At 37.7% G+C, this 18,040-nt stretch overlaps 1 protein-coding gene across 3 annotated transcripts in view; it reads right to left on the reverse strand.

Annotated features, from left to right (window-relative positions):
- Nucleotides 1-8,072: 8,072 nt before the first annotated feature.
- The window catches only part of GABRA1 (gamma-aminobutyric acid type A receptor subunit alpha1), a 46,158-nt gene continuing 36,190 nt past the window's right edge, over nucleotides 8,073-18,040 (reverse strand). For all 3 annotated transcript variants that reach the window (XM_042453352.1, XM_042453351.1, XM_042453353.1), the window contains exons 9-10: nucleotides 15,467-15,669; nucleotides 8,073-10,455 (exon numbers count right to left, since the gene is read on the reverse strand). In XM_042453352.1, coding sequence (XP_042309286.1) covers nucleotides 10,141-10,455; nucleotides 15,467-15,669 — 518 coding nt within the window. In that variant the 3' untranslated portion in view covers nucleotides 8,073-10,140. The remainder of the gene's footprint in view (nucleotides 10,456-15,466; nucleotides 15,670-18,040) is intronic.

The following is an 18,040-nucleotide window of genomic DNA, read 5'->3' on the forward strand; positions in this document are numbered from 1 at the left end:
AGAGTTATTATGAAAAATAATTTTGTCCACATCTTGCATAGTCAGATCTATTCCTGTTAACTTAATGTCTTGTGTGTATCTTTCTTTAATTTGCCTGTATAAGAACAATTTATAGAGAGGCCATCTGCACCCTATTCTTCTTGTGACTTCAATTTTGGGGCGTTAGTGTCATTGTCAAGTTTAGTCAAGTCTTTATAATTTATCCATCGTGTAGGAGAAATCGTATCCTTCCTATGAAAAGCCTCATTTATTGAGGTCCAAAATGGTAGTTTTTTATAAATTAAAGATTTAAATTTAAACCAAGCTTTAATAAGTGGTTTTCGAATACAATGATTAAGAAAGGCCTTGTTTACTTTGATTTTATCATAGAAAAGGTACGCATGTATTCCATAAATCAGATCAGATGTTTCTAAATTCAACAGTTCCACATTTTTCAGTTTAAACCATTCAATTAGCCAATCAAAGCAACAAGCATAAAAATAGGTTTTTAAACTTGGGAGACCCAAACCACCTCTTTTCCAATCATCCTGCATTGTCTTGAATCTCACACAAGGTTTTTTTCCCATCCCAAATAAATTTGCTGATTTCTCTGTTCCATTGCGAAAATGGTTTTTCATTTGAGATAATCGGGATGGATTGAAAAAGAAAAATAATCTTTGGTAAAATGTTCATTTTTACCATAGCTATCTTTCCCAACCAGGATACTCCTAGCTTTTTCCATCTTACAATATCACTTTTAATACTTTGCCAGGTTTGAACATAGTTGTTTTTAAAAAGATCCACATTTTTTGTAGTTAACCAAATTCCCAAATATTTTATTTTATTTTTAATAGAAATATTTTTAACGTGTGTGTGTGTGCATGTGTGCATGTGAAATTGTTTTCCAAGAAACAAGTTTACTCTTGTCTTTCAGGAATGATATAAGGGAGAGGTAGCACTGGAGCTGATGGAGGCACACACTGTGAGGGAGTGGCATGAGACAAAAGACAGACTGGGAGGAAAAGGACAGTAAAGTATGAGAGAGTGAACAGTGAGAGCAGTGGGATGTAAGACGCAAGGGAGGACATGTAGGGGAGGTTTGCTGAGAGATAATAATAATAATAATGATAATAACAACAACAACAACAATAATAATAATAATAGTGGTGGTCCAAGGTCCTCTGGTCAGTTCCATGGCCAAGTAGAGAACTGAATCTGGGTCTCTCTGGTCCATGTCCAGCACTTTCCAACCTGTACTGTACTGCTTCAGATCACTTTAGGATTATTTAAAAAATGGTATAAAGGTTGAAACAGTGTAAGAAAATAGCAAAAATTACTGTGCTGAACTTACATATTTGGATACAAATAAGAGTAATCTTTATAATTTGAGTAAAATATATGCCCAGACATAAGGAAGTGGCTCACCAAATGAGAACTTTTACCAAACATACGGAGGTGATGTGACAGAGGTCATTTCGTGAGAAACTAATCAGTGCAGGACTGCTCTTTTCTTCCCTTTCCGGTGTTCATAGAATCATAGAATCATAGAGTTGGAAGAGACCACAAGGGCCATCCAGTCCAACCCCCTGCCATGCAGGAAATCCAAATCAAAGCATCCCCGACAGATGGCCACCCAGCCTCTGCTTAAAGATCTCCAAGGAAGGAGACGCCACTACATTCCCAGGGAGTTTGTTCCACTGTTGAACAGCCTTTACTGTCAGGAAGTTCCTCCTAATGTTAAGGTGGAATCTCTTTTCCTGGAGCTTGCATCCATTGTTCCGGGTCCTGTTCTCTGGAGCAGCAGAAAACAAGCTTGTTCCCTCCTCAATATGACATCCCTTCAAATATTTAAACAGGGCTATCATATCATCTCTTAATCTTCTTTTCTCCAAGCTAAACATCTCCAGTTCCCTAAGTCATTCCTCATAGGGCATGGTTTCCAGACCCTTCACCATTTTAGTTGCCCTCCTTTGGACATGCTCCAGTTTCTCAATGTCCTTTTTGAATTGTGGTGCCCAGAACTGGACACAATATTCCAGGTGGGGCTTGACCAGAGCAGAATACAGTGGCACTATTACTTCTCTTGATCTAGACACTATACTTTTATTGATGCAGCCTAAAATTGCATTGGCCTTTTTAGCTGCCGCATCGCACTGTTCATTCATGTTCAACTTGTGGTCTACTTGGACTCCTAGATCCCTTTCACATGTAGTTTCATTCAGCCAGGTGTCCCCCTTCCTATATCTGTGCATTTCATTTTTCTGCCCTAAGTGCAGTACATTACATTTCTCCGTGCTGAATTTCATTTTGTTAGCTTTGGCCCAGCTTTCAAGTCTATTCAGGTCGTTTTGAGTTTTGATCCTATCCTCAGGGGTATTAGCTATTCCTCCTAATTTGGTGTCATCTGCAAATTTGATAAGTATGCTCCCAATTCTGTCATCCAGGTCACTGATAAAGATGTTGAATAACACTGGCCCTAGGACAGAGCCCCTTTTTCATTAAACCACAAGAGGAATTTTCTGCAGTCATCTGTTTTGCCATTTGGGTGCACTTTCAGCCCTTAAGGAAATAGCTCCCCCTCAAGGAAATGTTACTCCAAAGCAGCTATGTCTCCACCATACTGTAACAGCAGATTCTTAATGGAATACAGTATTTCACCAAATGGTCTTAAATATCTTTTTTGCTGATTATTTGTTATGTTTAACAAACTGTAATAAATAACACTTTTGTTTTTAAATAGTAAGTATCTAAAGAAGAGATAAGCAACTGTATTGGGGGCCAATTTTTACCTGTGTATCTCTCATGACAAGTGTTCATTTTGGCTGAAAATTGGTCCAAAATGCAGCTCAGGGGCCACTTCTTGTTTCCATTTCACTTTCTGTCCTTAATGTAATAGTTTTAATAACTTTCTGACTAAATTTTTGGGGGACGGCTGGGGTAGGTACAATGCCAACTGCCATGTTTTGGGTTGCTTTCTACCAGGTGGGAAGAACTGTGCAAAAATCTTATTTTAAAAATAAACTCTATGGAAGCTTTGGGGATATTCTTGTGGACTTTGAGGGGCAGAAATGGGTTGAGTTACATTCTCCCCAAGGGCCACCCTTTCTCCACCCTAGTATAAAGGATGTTGATGTAAAAATTTAGAGTTGCTCCCATAATGCAAGGGGTATGCTTCATGAATTGTCACCAAGAATATTACCCCTGTGTGAGCTCCATAGCTGCACTGGAATGTGAACCCAGGGCTCTCCGGATCAAGTTTGGCTCTCTAAGAATTATTACACATTGCTGCTTCACTAATTTGCCTTTATCGGTTGTGCTTTTTGAAATGCATAATGTTAGTTTGGACTTTGCCATTTTCATTGTAACATTGCAAATTTTTTGTTGCTGTGTGCCTTCAAGTTCCTTCTGACTTATGGTGATCCTAAGGAGATCTTATCTCAAGATTTCCTTGTCAAGAGTTCTTCAGAAGGGGTTTGCCATTGTCTTCTGAAGCTGAGGGAGTGTGACTTGCCCAAGGTCACAACCAGTGGTTTTCCAGGGCTGGGCAGTAATTTGAATCCTGGCCTCAAGAGTTGTAGTCCAGTGTTCAAACCATGAAGCCACACTGGCTTGTTGCAAATTTATGAAGAGGCAAATAATTGCTCCAATCCATAGATTTACACTTATGAGTACAATCCTACAGAGAAGAGATAGCTGGTGTACTACTGTCAGTAAGTGCAGGATAGTAACTGTTGATGATCCACTTTTTGGGTGTTGTTGTTTTGTCAACTGATTGGCTGAGCGTTTTTGAATTACTGTCATACTTTTTTCAGTGTAAAGTATTTCAAAATGTTCTGCTGTTATCACATTCCTGCTCCTCCTCCAGCTAAAGAGTTCTCTCTCTCTCTCTCTCTCTCTCTCTCCCTCTCCCTCTCCCTCTCCCTCTCCCTCTCCCTCTCCCTTCCTGCCTCTTCCCTCCCCCCTCCCTCCCTCCTTCAGTTCTTACTTTTGTCCTGGCCTATAGTTCTGTGTGGTTTACCATATGTTATTTTTATATGTATAAATAAGGCAAAATCCCTGGAACAGCAACTGGTATTTTGTTATTCATTCATAATGATTCAGACAGATGTTATGCAGAAGACCTGAGCTCTTCAGCTTGACAAGCTTTTGCAAACTATGGAACAGTGGCTTTTAGCACCCCACAACCTATTGCCTCCTTTCTTTTATGAGCACCATAAAGCAAAGTAAGTATGAGGTGCCCTCCTCCCTCACCAAATATAGAATCATTGAATCATCGAATTGGAAGAGACCACAAGGGCCATCCAGTCCAACCCCATGCCATGCAGGAACTCTCAGTCAAAGCATTCCCAACAGATGGCCATCAAGCCTCTGTTTAAAGACCTCCAAGGAGGGAGACTCTACCACTCTCTGAGGAAGTGTGTTCCACTGTTGAATAGTCCTTACTGTCAGGAAGTTCCTCCTAATATCAAGGTGGAATATCTTTTCCTGCAGTTTCTATCCATTGTTCCAGGTCTTGTTCTCTGGAGCAGCAGAAAACAAGCTTGCTGCTCCTGCCTCAATTACTGAATACTTCTTTTAAAATAAAATGAAATTAAAAATGGACTAGAGATGTTTGTTGAAATGTATGCAAGACAAGTACATTTTGAGTGTAAAATCTACTCAGAACTTTGAAACACCCCCCCACACACACACACACACTTCAACCAAATGAGTTTATCCAGTATCTATGAAGATCCTCTGTTTTCTTTGATGGGCCTGTAGTGAGACAAAAAAGAAAAGGAAGAAAGAAAAACCCAAGGCTCTGGAAACTTGGTATTTGGAAGCTTTTGCTTCTCTGTTCTGACATCATCTGTAATCAGATATAATGTGACAGCAACAGCCTGACAGGGTGATAACACACTTTGCTTGCATAACTCCAGTGCTGCCACTCAGTTGACACATTTGTATTTAAGCCATGCCATGTTGATGTACAACAGGGGAATGTGTCTTTTCCCAGCAAATCTACTCAACAAAATCTGATGAAATGTTAAAGTAGTCTCCTTTATTTCATCAGTCTGATTCTTTCATATGAGAAATGTGTAATTTTCTTCAGTTCCACTCATGTAGTCAAGCAATTGTTCTGATCCATGAAACAAGATGAAATATAGTATCTTTTCACTGGAGCTTCAGATTCCTAAAGCAAATGAAGTCTATTCTATACTGAAAATCACATATTTTAAGCAGAGTCTTGGAAAAGTTATTTTTGACAACTAAGCAACATAGTTGGGAGTTTCTGTGTATGGTAGTATAAAAAAGTAACCTTTCAATGTTTTGATTTTAAGTAAAGGTGTTTGGTTTGGGGTTTTGTTTTCTCTGCTCCAGCCCTGGGATACCTCTCAGTGACAAAGCCTGGGACCAGAGGAGGAGGGGATGTGCACATGCTTTTCCTGACTGCTCCAGCCCCAGGCTTCCTCTCAAGGAGAAGACCTGGGGTCAGAGGAGCATGCCCTTTTGGCTGCTGCCCTCCTCAGCAGCCCCCTCCCAGCACCAGGTGACACCCAGCATGGGGATGCGACTGACTCCAACACTCAAGCCACTACACTGTGCTGGCTGTCTTGAAAAATATGTTTTAAGTAAATATTTTATTTGCTCTGCAAATAGCACTTGCCAGTTACCTGACATACTAGATCATGCTGCTTTGCTATGTTATGATGCACATTGCAAAGGTCTGGAACTTAAGTGGTTTAAATTAATTCAAGTTCCAAAATATTGAGGAACAGAAAATGTTAGTCCATGCTTGCAAGAGATCATTTAGTTGGTATTTTACACTGTCTTTAGCTCTACCTTTGCCACTGAATTATTGTCCACCACAAATTGTTTATCCCAAATTTGCCTGTTTACTGGAAGACCAAATACTTAGAATCCATGCAATGGAAGCTATGATGCAACTGAAGCTACCATCCCATTCTAGAAATACCCTACTGGCAACCAATATTATCCACAATGAATGGCCCTATTGCAGAGATAATTCTTAATTTTCTTAATCCTTCTTTGGAAATTGCTTTTTGAAAATTCAACCATGATTGTCTTGTATCAGGGAGCGTCACAAATCAACTTTCACCAAATTAAGTATAGACATTAAATTGGTTGGTATTATCTGGACAATAGGATATTCAAGAAGATAGTTCTAGAGCAAATCAAACTTGAAGTCTGTCTAGAAGCCAAATTAGCTAAACTGAGGATATCTTGAGATGGCACAACCCATTGGAAAATATTATAATGCTCAAAAGTCGAAGAGAGACACGAGAAGATGAATATAGCATTAACAGATGACTCAATCAAGGCAGTCACAGGCTGATGTGAACAGGGTTGTTGATGACCAGGGTGGGTTGAGGTCTCTCATTCATAGGGTTGCCATGGGTCAAAGCTGACATGACAGCAAATAACAACACACTAAAGGTGTGTGTGTGTGGGGGGGGGGTATTCAAGTGGCATTAAAAACAGTTCACCATGGAACCATTTTCAACTATAGAATAGGGTTTATTTTACTAATCACTAAATCAAATTATAATTGAAAGATAAAATTAAATATGAATTATGTGAGCAATCCAAGTGTAGTATTTGTCCTTATTTCCAAGACATTTTTCCTTCCAGTCAGAGGATGAAGTAGAAAAAGCCTTTCGGTTTCTTCTGAAATCTGTTTTCTGTCTCAGGGAGAATGAATTGGTCCTTCCTCCTGACATTCAGTCTCATCTCCCAGGTAACCAGCCATTTCTGCTTTCTCCCACATAAGGTTCACTGGAAAGGCACACAAGCTTGTGGAGAGGAGAATTTATAAAGCCTGTAGAATATAATAAGTCCCAAAATAGCATTTTTTAAAAACCAACAAATACCTTATAGGACTGCTTTGCCACAGCCTTTGTTCAGCCTCCCTGACCTAACAAACCAAATTGGATCATGCAAATTGGCCAACAAATGTAGACCCAACAGTACCTGTCAATCTGCTTCTTTAGGGAAACAATGAATTATAAATTCAATGCATTTCCAGAATTTTATTCATTCAGTCATTATCCAGAACTGTTTACATCCATATTCATATTTATTAGGCCTTAAGATAATTATCCAGCATCTGAAATAATATATTGGCTTCTTCAGCATTTTATTATTGCACTTTGTTATTGTTTTGTCTGGTGGTTGAGATTAAGTCTCAATGGGGAAGCTTTAATCGCTTCAGGGAACACTGTATATTTTCACTGGGGATATTATCTTGTTGGTTTTCCTTTGCAGTTGATGGCTCTGTCTCAAGTCATGATGGTGTGAGTTGGAAATAAATATGTAAAACAAGCACATGTCTAAACATTATATAATACTGTACAATAGGAACTTCCTTTTACCTCTCTTGGCATATTAGAGTACTCTGCCTTACCGGATTCCTTCCAAATCACTTATTTCCTGTAACATGGCGAAAGGGTCCTGGTCTAGCTTATCATTTATCAGTCTATTATTATTAGTCTTAAAATGAAGCCATGTTTAAACATAAAATAATAAACCAAGTAAAACATTCACTTGCATTATTCATATTTTTTTTACTTTATTTGTATAATAGAATTACAGTTCAACATAAAATAACGAGCTTTTGCTAAACTCTGTAAAGCATTACATGCATCTGCCATAAACAACCTCTATTATAGATTTAGGTCTTATTGCCACATCACTGCACGGAGGTGCAATACACATTCAATGTCATCTTTTTTTTTTTAATTATCCCAGGAATAAACAGAAACTGTCCTCTATAAGAGTGTATCATTATTTTCAAGGAAGACTTACTATTATTACATGGTTTAGCAAAGCACTGTAAAAAAGCTACAGAGCGAATACCTTGTTTTCAATAAACTGTGCAATCAGATTTATACAGTATGCTATTCACATAGACTAACAAACTAAGAGATGGTATAATGCAGTCATTGCATAGCAAAAAAAGCAGACTGGTTAAGTAATATTCACATCTAATGTGCAAAGTGCAGAATGGTAGCAAAATGGATAATTAGGAAGGTAAAATGTCCTTAAGGAACACACCAGATTAAACGCCAAAAATAACAAGATAAACAAATACAGAAGTTAAAGAGTTGTAGTTTATTTTATTTTATTTTTTTCTATACATATATCTACACATAATACCAGAAGATAACACATCCTCTTTTAGTAAGCTCCAGTCAGATTAGCTCATCAAGTTTAGACAGGACTAAATGGTAGACAATGAAGCATTGGTTTAAAAAAAAGAAGAAATTTTCTAAAGAAAAGGTTTAACTATTTCATTTTTGTAGATACTAGGTGAGCAGCAATCTCTTGATTTATTGAGAAAGAGTATATAAAACATTGCCTGTAACATGTATAGATATCAAACTGACTATCTTATTAGCTAATTCAATTGAAGGTCCATGTAGCATTTATTTTCTTTATATATATGTATATATATATATATATGCATTCACTACCATGTGTTATGATTCTGAACCACTGTGTTAATGCTTCCAAAAACCATCAGTGTCTCAAACTTTTTAATATATAACCATCTCTAAAATTTAATTAATTATTTTTTTTCCTTAAAATAAGTTCTTGGCAGAAATGAGTCTGGCTAGAATTATTTTGAAGGGAATACTAATAACTCGCAAAATGGACATCTTGTTTTTAAAGCCCTTACATATTGTTCCTACAAATATATTGCTACAGTAAAAATGAAATGTAATAAGTTCACTCAATAAAATGTATTTTCCTGTACATTCTTCTGTGTATGTTTTTTTTTCTGTATTTAATGCTACATATATTACATCACTTATCATTAACAGTTATGTATCAGCAAATATAGCAATAATATACAGATGACATTTGTCTTAAATATTTTACCATTTTCCTACCAAATATAATTCCATATTTTAGTATTCACGCATTACCTGAGCATACCAGTCATTAGCCTAATAGTATACACTGGATGACAGTTTCAAACTGCAAGCTACTGTACAGATAGCCACTTTACAAATGGAATATATTCCAAGCTCTCTTCTTTTGTCTTTTTTCCCCTTTCAAATGCCACTGACTTTTTTTTTTTGTACTGCAGGCTCTAAATATGTTTGTTTAAATATAACATATAAAGAGCTTAGAGAGGTGAACCCTACACAATATATTAAGAACATAAAAAAGTAAAAAATGTACAATCTCATGCTGTATATTTACATATATTATCGAAATAATAGATTTTGTCTTTCTTCTAGCCATATGTTTTTTCAGACTAAAGTTTTTTAATCAACTGTTTTGTAAAATAATACATTCGACGTAGCTAGAGCTTGCAAAACAATGTTCTTGTTTCTTTTCTTCTTCCTAAAACAAAAACCAAAAAACCCTAACCAAAATAACCCCAGTAAATTATCCAAATATTGTTTTATCTAACAAGTTAAAAGGAATTAGAACTCTGCACTTAATGTGCTACAGGGTTTGGTATTATAAAGTCAAGTGACATTCCAATGCGTAAAATAAGACTGCAGTGAGAGAGCATATTAAAGCATTCATTTTCATTAATCAAATGTGCTATTCTGTGATAGCCTCTACAATTAGTAAGTAGGCTTTCCTTTATGTAAGTTACATTATATACTTTAAAACTGGTGGTCGGGCATTTAGACAAAGGAAAATCTAGGAAAAATATCGTATTTTCTGGAATCCACCACTTTGGAAAGGTGTATATTCTATAAAAGAACTGAAAATAAGCAGCACTCCAAAAATGGAAAATACAATACTGTATGTGCAACATGAACATATATAAAGACTGTTTTACCTTCTCTCATTTTGCATAAAAATATTTCTGTTCTGACATGTACAGCTTCTCTTATGGGAACATTCAGCAATAGGCTATCTACAAGTGGTTTGGGTTTCTACATTTCCCTCTCTCATTCAGAGACACGGTTCAGAATAGGGTGTCTACATCACATTGTTACAGCCCTAGAGTACAGAGTTAATATCTTTTTTTTCTATTATATATATGTATATATATAATATACTTTTACTTTATAAAATAAGATCTCATTTTCTTTAAGACAGAGGCAATGAAGCAGATGGGAACTGCTGTGTGTTTAGAACCAAAAAGCAATTCCCAGTGCAAAAGAGACAGAACAAGCTCTATGGTTAATGGGGTTAGTGAGGAGGGTTTTGGTCTTTAAGCTGGGGCTCTCTATTTAAATACGTAGCCCAATACACTAAATTAAAAATCCCAAAAAGCAATGGAAATGCTATTCTTGATAGTCGATCAATTTTGCTGACACTGTTAAATGTTTTCTTGGGTTCTGGAGGCTTTGTTTCAGGCTTAGCTTCTTTCGGCTCTATCGTTGCACTTTTAGCAATAGTAGCTAGTCCAGGGTCCCTTGCAATATTAGGAGTAAAGCTGGTTGCTGTTGCTGGTGCTGTGAAGGAGTTGTTTTTCATAATGAGAGGATCCTTGACTTTCTTTGGCTAGGAATTTTAAAAACAAAAAAATAATGTGGATTTTAATGCATGGATCACCCCTTCATAAATATTCTGGTACTGGAATATTGGTAAATAATGACATTAACTTAGAATTATGCATGTATTAGAAATGTACAAAAATTCCTTTTACTTCACTAGCATATTTTCACATTGTCAAAAAATGACAAGTCTTGGGGGTGGTATATTTATGCATAAACGTAAGGATATGGATTTTGAGCATAGAAAAGTGGAATGTGGTAGTTCACATGATACGTTTGGTGACACTTGTGTATGCATGTGTTGATGTAAGTGTGGATTGATATTGAGATTGTCATATACATGTGGATATATGCAGACATAGGGATATCCAGCCCTTATTGTTTCTGAGAGTGGTGGAGGAATGAACTATAATTCCTCATTTGTAGTTTCAAACGGATTTATTTATTTTTTTATTTATTTACTTCACTTATATGCCACCTTTCTCCCGAGTGTAAAAACATTTACAATAAAATTATAAACACAAATATCTTCAGATTAAACACTATAAATTCATTTAAAAGCCATACAGAAGTTTAAAACAAATAAAAAAAATCTAAAAAGAACCTTCCCTGCTTAATCGTTAAAAGCCTTCTTAAACAAACATGTCTTTCCCTGCCAGAGAAAAGAAAGCAAGGAGTGGGCCATCCTACCCTCTTGCAGCAGGGGGTTCCAGAGAGTGGGAGCAACCACTGAGAAGTCTCTTTCTCATGTCCCCACCAAGCAAGTCTCTGACGGTGACAGGACTGAGAGAAAGCCTTCCCTTGAAGATCTTAGTGTTCTTACAGGTTTGTATGGGAAGATATGGTATTTCATATAGTCTGGATTTAAACCAAATGGATTTTATCTGCCTAATCCAATTATTAGGCTCCAATGAATAAACCAAAACTTATGTAAATCCCAACTGGTTCAGTGGCTTTACTTTGCTTGAGAGTTGCTCTTAACTTTAGGGCATTGTTCAGTTAGTCTACCTTCTAATCCTGAGAGAGAGAGAGAGAGAGAGAGAGAGAGAGAGTGTGTGTGTGTGTGTGTGTGTAATTCAGGTTGTATGAATGAACAAGGATTTTCCCTATTCTGAAATAAATGTAAACTGGGGTTATAGTCAAACTATCTTTTGGAGTCACACACAAAAAAGTGGCATCAGGTCCACCTGTCCTAGATGCAACTTGGGTAGGGGCACAACACTGACATAATGTAATATATTAAATTATATTGAAATAATAAACAGATATGTTAAAAGCCAAATAGAAGTGGCTTAGTGAAGTATAAGGCATACAGCCAGTACAGTGCAATTGCTGCACCTCTAACTGGTCCTCTGCCTGCAGGAAAGTACACTTTGTCACTGTTGGAGGGAGATGAAAACAGATATGCAGCTTACAGATTTTTGCCTCTGAGTAGGAGGAAGCAGTCTGTGAAGTGAGAACTTTAGATTTCACAACCAATTTCACAGAAAGGTGTATAACCATTCTTAAATTGCCCAGTGCTGCTATAGCATGACACCATATGTTCACAAAGTCTGATTTAGTGTAGAAAAAGATGTGATCAGGAATGCTTTTGTTTCAGAAACCAGTGGAGACCTAAACAAGAGAGTGTTATTTGTTCCATTCATTACAGTTATAGAAATGAACAGAACCCTAAAAGAATGAGTCTCCAATGGAAAATCCATTTGCTTCTTATTATTTCCTCTTGGGCTTGAGTCAGAATATTCCTAGAATAGCCTATGCGTCATGCAAAGGTTACAGGGAGCTCATGGAGAAAGAAGGCATTCAAACTGAGAGATGTTTTTGAACAGCAGCAGCATCAGTACCATTAGAAGTTGATTTTCAATGGGGGGGGATAGTGATGGGTGGCTTCATGCCACCGGTCTTTGTCTCTCATCGGTGCTGTGCCACCTGCACGGCGCGGCACCAATGCGCTCCCTAAAAAGAAGCTAGAAGTAGCTTCTTTTTAGGAGTGCCATAATGGCTCTCGTGCACCATAACACCGCTGCTTCCGGTGATTGTCATTTGGGTGCGTGGATGCCTGTGCATCATTGTCACATACCCTGTTTGGGTGGGGCTGTGCCAAGATGGCGCACAAGCTAGTAGTGCTGGGCATTTATGGATGCCCAGCCCTCCGGAGCCCTAAAATCGGCCCCAGGCCAGCGCTTTGCATCAGTCTGTACTGGGACCATATCTCCAAGGAAGACTCCTGTTATTTGGAAGGTCCTATGTCTCTATCACCTAAACCAGAACCCTGTAACCACAGTAGTGCAAAGGGAACAATGCTAGCTCTTTCGTGAAGCATTGCGAGATCCTTGCCTTCGGAAGTAGATCATTGCTGAGAACTCCAGTTATCCAGCATTTGTCTTTCATGGCCCCATGGTTGTCTGCTGACCTTTATCCTGGCCCACCTTCCATCCACCACAAACACAACTATGTGGGTATCTTCCCTGCCAACTGCTCTCAGCAATTACTTTTGTTGCTGCAGCCAGAAAGCATTAACCCCCAGCTACAGTATGCCTCCTCATAGTATTCAGCCTATGCCATGCTGTTTGGTCCAAGTAAGGGTACCTTTCTTATTGAGAGATATTGTGACTGAGGTGGCTTTGGAGAGTGCCTGTTCCATTGCCATTTTGCTGTAATGGCAGCAACTGCTGTTGAAAGATATTTTTTAAAAAATTACTCCCAAGTTTAAGGTTACTTAAACTAGCACTTATCCCAAATTTAAACAGTGTTTGCTACCACTGCAAAAGAGAGAGTCCCAGGCGCCACCTCAACCATCATCCTTTGTCTGAGAGGACGATCTCTTCCTCACAGCTGTGCATTGAGTGGAGGGGACTCTGCAGGGAACCAGGGGTATAAAATGTTGATGGCACTTACTTTGCTTTGCTTAGGCAATTTCTCATCATTTTTCTCTGCACTCAGGTTCCATTTGTCATTGCAAAAGCAAATCACTTACCTATTTTTCCTATACCCAGAAACTGAGACTGTGTCTATAGTATGGAATTAATAGCAATAATACTTTACATTTCTATACTGTTTCATAGTGAACTCTGCACTCTCTAAGTCAGGGGTAGGCAACCTGCGGCCCGCGGGCCGGATGCGGCCCGGCAAGGCCTTGGGACCGGCCCCCAGCCTGGTCCTGCCACCGATTGCCACTGGAGCCTTTGGGGGGCAATTGTCTATAGAAGCCTCAGAAACATGCATTTATATTAACATTTTTTTAAAAATCAGCAAATTTTTTCACGTGTCCTCCATTTTTTAAAAAAAAGTGTCTTCCATTTGAAAATTTTGTCCTACATTTGTCCTGGTTTATTTATATATTTAATTTTCTTTAAAAAACCTATTTAATTATTTATTTTTTGGCTTCGGCCCCCCAGTTGTCTGAGGGACAGCAACCCAGCCCCCAGCTCAAAAAGGTTGCCTACCCCTGCTCTAAGTGGTTTACAGTGTGTTAGCCAACTGCCCACAAAAAGCTGGATACTCATTTTATTGACCCATAAAAGGATGGAAGGCTGAGTCAACCTGGAGTGCTGCAGATTCAAACTCACCATGTTGTGGCTGCAATAGTTGTGGCTGGGATTTGTAGTTTTGTGGAATATTTCATTTTCTGTGTCTGGTGCCACAACAAACTACAAATCCCAGAATTCCATTGGATGGAGCCATGCCAGTTAAAGCAGTGTCAAACAGCATTGATTCTGCAGTATGGCAAGCAGCCTGAATGGCTACTCCGGAGTTACTGGAACGTTCCTCTGTAAACTTTCTGATATTATCTATTTGTTTTCATATACAATCTTTGTTCTTCAGACATTAGAAATGGGTGAGTGAAAACAATGTCCATACATAATAATCACATTGATATTTTTAAGAGCCATGGAAAAAAATGCATGGTGAAACTAAATCCTTTAGAAGCCTCTTGGCATAAAAGCTGCTGACTATTTCTATCTAATAGACAGAATAAGCTCAGTTAATCCATCTGCAGAGTATGATCCAAAAATCATTCAAGATTGAGAGTGCTTTGGTTTGCACTTTATGAGCTGTGCTAGTTTCCAGTGTTCCAACAACTTTACTCTAATGTTGTTGTTGTTGTTGTTGTTGTTGTTGTTGTCATCTCTTAATGTTTCCCTCATAATATTCTGCAGGACAGAGACAACCTCATCAGCGCAGCAGTCTAGCACTCAGAAATAAATGGTTCCATCTCGATGAAGAGCATTTCATTGAAGTAACTGCAATGAGCCCACTGAATTCTCTTGCAACAGAGCTCAGTTTGTATAGCTTCTTTAGCCACACCTACTGATGGGCAAAATCCTAGACATGGGTGATATGGAAACAGAATGAGATGTAATACTCTACTCTGCTTCACCTTGTGTTGAGACATCAGATGCAGTGCAGCCAGATCCCCTCACACTGGGATAGAGACATTTTCTCAACCTGAAGATCTTACTGAACTACACAATTCACACTGTGAATGTGCATATTCTGACTTTTTTTGCTATTTTGATTTTTTTTCCCTGAAAAAACAATACTTAACTCTAGATGAGATGTGCCCTGTCTCTGGATCTTGCATACATGACCTCTTGCACACATGGCCCCTTGCTCTCCCTAACAGTGTTTGTTTCAAATTCACTAGACAGCTAATATTTTAATGACTCAAAATGATAACTTCATGTTGAATGCCAACATTCTGTCTACTGAAGTCTTATTCTGAAGTGGTGATATTCTGAAGTAGTAGATGATATGGAATCTCTATATGTGACTTCCGTGTGAAGGCAGAACTTAGTGAATGATGAACAGTCACATAAACATGAACATTCTTTGAGATTGTTAAAATTCAAGACCCACAATTCAACATTCTTTAATAAAAAATAAGATACAACTTGTGAGATTTTCTTTTAGATAAACACATTTAGGATCAGGTTTCAAGTCCAAACAGTTTTGCTTAGTGGGTTCATATTATCTATGTTATATATAAAACATCAGGTGAACATTTAAATGATTACCTTTTCTGGAACAACACTTTTGCCATCCCATGCGTAACCTCTCTTTGTAAAGTAGTTCACTGTTGCAAATTCAATCAGTGCCGAAAAAACAAATGCATAACACACAGCTATGAACCAGTCCATAGCAGTGGCGTAGGCGACCTTTGGAAGGGAATTCCGTGCACTGATGCTCAGGGTGGTCATTGTCAACACAGTTGTTACTCCTTCAAAGCAAAAGAACATTTCAAAATCCATTAGATCCTATTGGTCCACTCTAAATACATTTTTGCTTCCTCTAAAGGCCACTGTATGCTCTTTTCATACATAAATACATTTTTGCTTCATCTAAAGGCCACTGTAATTAATCACTCTATGTACAGTGGGCCCTTGGCATCCACTGGGATTTGGTTCCAAGACACACACACACACACACACCATGGCTATCAAAATCTATGAATCCTCAAGTCCCATTATATACATTAAGGTAGTAAAATGGTGTCCCTTATATAAAACTGCAAAATAAAGGTTTGCTTTTTGGAAATTATGTGTATTTTAAAATATTTTCAAGCCACGAGAGAAAATAATATGTAATCCAGGTTCTAAAAGGATCTATAAGGATACCCAGTGCATGCAAGTGTTCAGCATTGTGCATGGAAGAAGGATAATCTGAAGCCCTCTTTAGCATTTGAAAGCAGTTTTGGATATTGCAGATCCCAAACAGCAAGGAAAACTATATTTAACAGGCATTTCGTAGTGAATACATATGGATCAGCTCTTATTTACACTTTTTTATCTGCTTGTAGTACAACTCTTTAAGTAAGCTCCAGTGAATTCAGTGATACTTATTTTTCAAGGTAAGTACAAATAAGACTAAAACCTTATAACTCAAAGTAACATCTCCTGATGTCTGATGGTCCGTCCTTCCACACTATTTTTGAATCCTTACAGTAAACATTGATAGTCAAAGGAGAAAGTTGCAACTAAAGGAAGCTGAAATTTGGAAATAAGTGAAATTAGTGGTGGCCCACTGTCCAGAGTGAGATAGCCCACCTGAGATGAAAATCCATGTGATATCACTAAATTGACTGGCAGTTGTTAGTTTTTTACCAACAGGGAAGGGTGCCAGGTTGCTTTTCTGCCTCAAGCACCAAAACATTTTGAGTGGGTCATTTCTGGTTGAAAGACAGCCATCTTGTCACTTGAGGTGAAATAAAGTCATTGTTTATACAGTATATCTACTGGATGAGCTGGCTCAACAGTCTTTAAATAAGTGGAGAGATCCTTTTATTTGTCTTCTTTCTCAGTCCCAACCTATCTCCAGTAGCAACACTTCCAAGCTGTTCTTCACAAGCTGAAAGGCTAGTTATAAAGTGTGACTAAATAAGAGAGAAGAAAAAGATGCCTCTGCGGCAATTTACTTTGCATTCTGAGTAGCAATGTTCATCACCTGCCACCAAACAAATTTCTTTTAAGTAGCCACTGAGCTTTTACTTTGAATATGAGGTCTGCATCTCTGTTCCATTGCTTACCATTGCATTAAATCACATACTCACCAGTTACCTTGACAACTGCAGTTATCTCATGATATTAAATCTCTGCTACAGTATATTTCCACTGTGTCAAATGTTAGCCAAAACACATGTCAATCAGAAATATCTTGCACTATCCATATTCAAATGTATTATTTATTGTTTTGGAAGGGAAATAATCTTATATTTCAGTTATCCATTATCTCTGTTCTGTAATGGCTCTGCTTGCATCACAATTTGTGTATTAAAAACTGACTTAAAGACTGCAAGATTGAGGCTTTCAATTAGTCTTGATGAAATAATGGAATTTAAGAACCCAAACCATCCACAGGCTTGTATCTTAACTGATTTAAATCAGCTTTCCATATATTTCAATGTATTTACATTCACTGAATTATCTAGAGGTTTTCCTTTCTTGGGCTTTCTAAGGCTAAAGGAATTAAACAAACACACCCATATATACACAAAAAGAAATAAATAGCAAGGAGAGAGAGAGAGAGAATGCAAAGATGTTATAGAACCAGAGTTCACAGAGTTCTATCATAGACTTTTTCATTAGCACGGTCTAGATCATAGACGTTTTCATTAGCAAGTTGATATCATCCACCACCTCTTTGAAATAGTCAGGGAAGAATAAAACAATGTATTGTGATTAACTCTCCCTATTGTTTTTTAAAGTACAGTACCTTGGGTAGCTTGGTCTGGAATGGACAATTAGTTTTACAAAAGATTTGCTCAGAATAGAAGTAAAAGATTTCTAGAGCTGGTAAGGATAAATACAATTGCCTTCATTTATAGACTCTCCTTGGGGTCACAAGTCTAGGGACTACACTTGAGATTTAATACTATATCACTGCATAGAACTTCTTAAGAAGCCAATGCAGAAGCAAGTGGAACTAATTGCAGCTAAGTACTACTGGACAGTTATGCTGAAAGAACAGCTCATAGGATCCTGCATAGGATCATACATAGGATCCTGATAGCCTTGGCTGAAGAGCGGGTTATAAATAAATATTATTATTATTATTATTATTATTATTATTATTATTATTATTATTATTATTAT

Source organism: Sceloporus undulatus, chromosome 2 (genome assembly GCF_019175285.1).
Source record: "Sceloporus undulatus isolate JIND9_A2432 ecotype Alabama chromosome 2, SceUnd_v1.1, whole genome shotgun sequence".
Taxonomy (NCBI): domain Eukaryota; kingdom Metazoa; phylum Chordata; class Lepidosauria; order Squamata; family Phrynosomatidae; genus Sceloporus; species Sceloporus undulatus.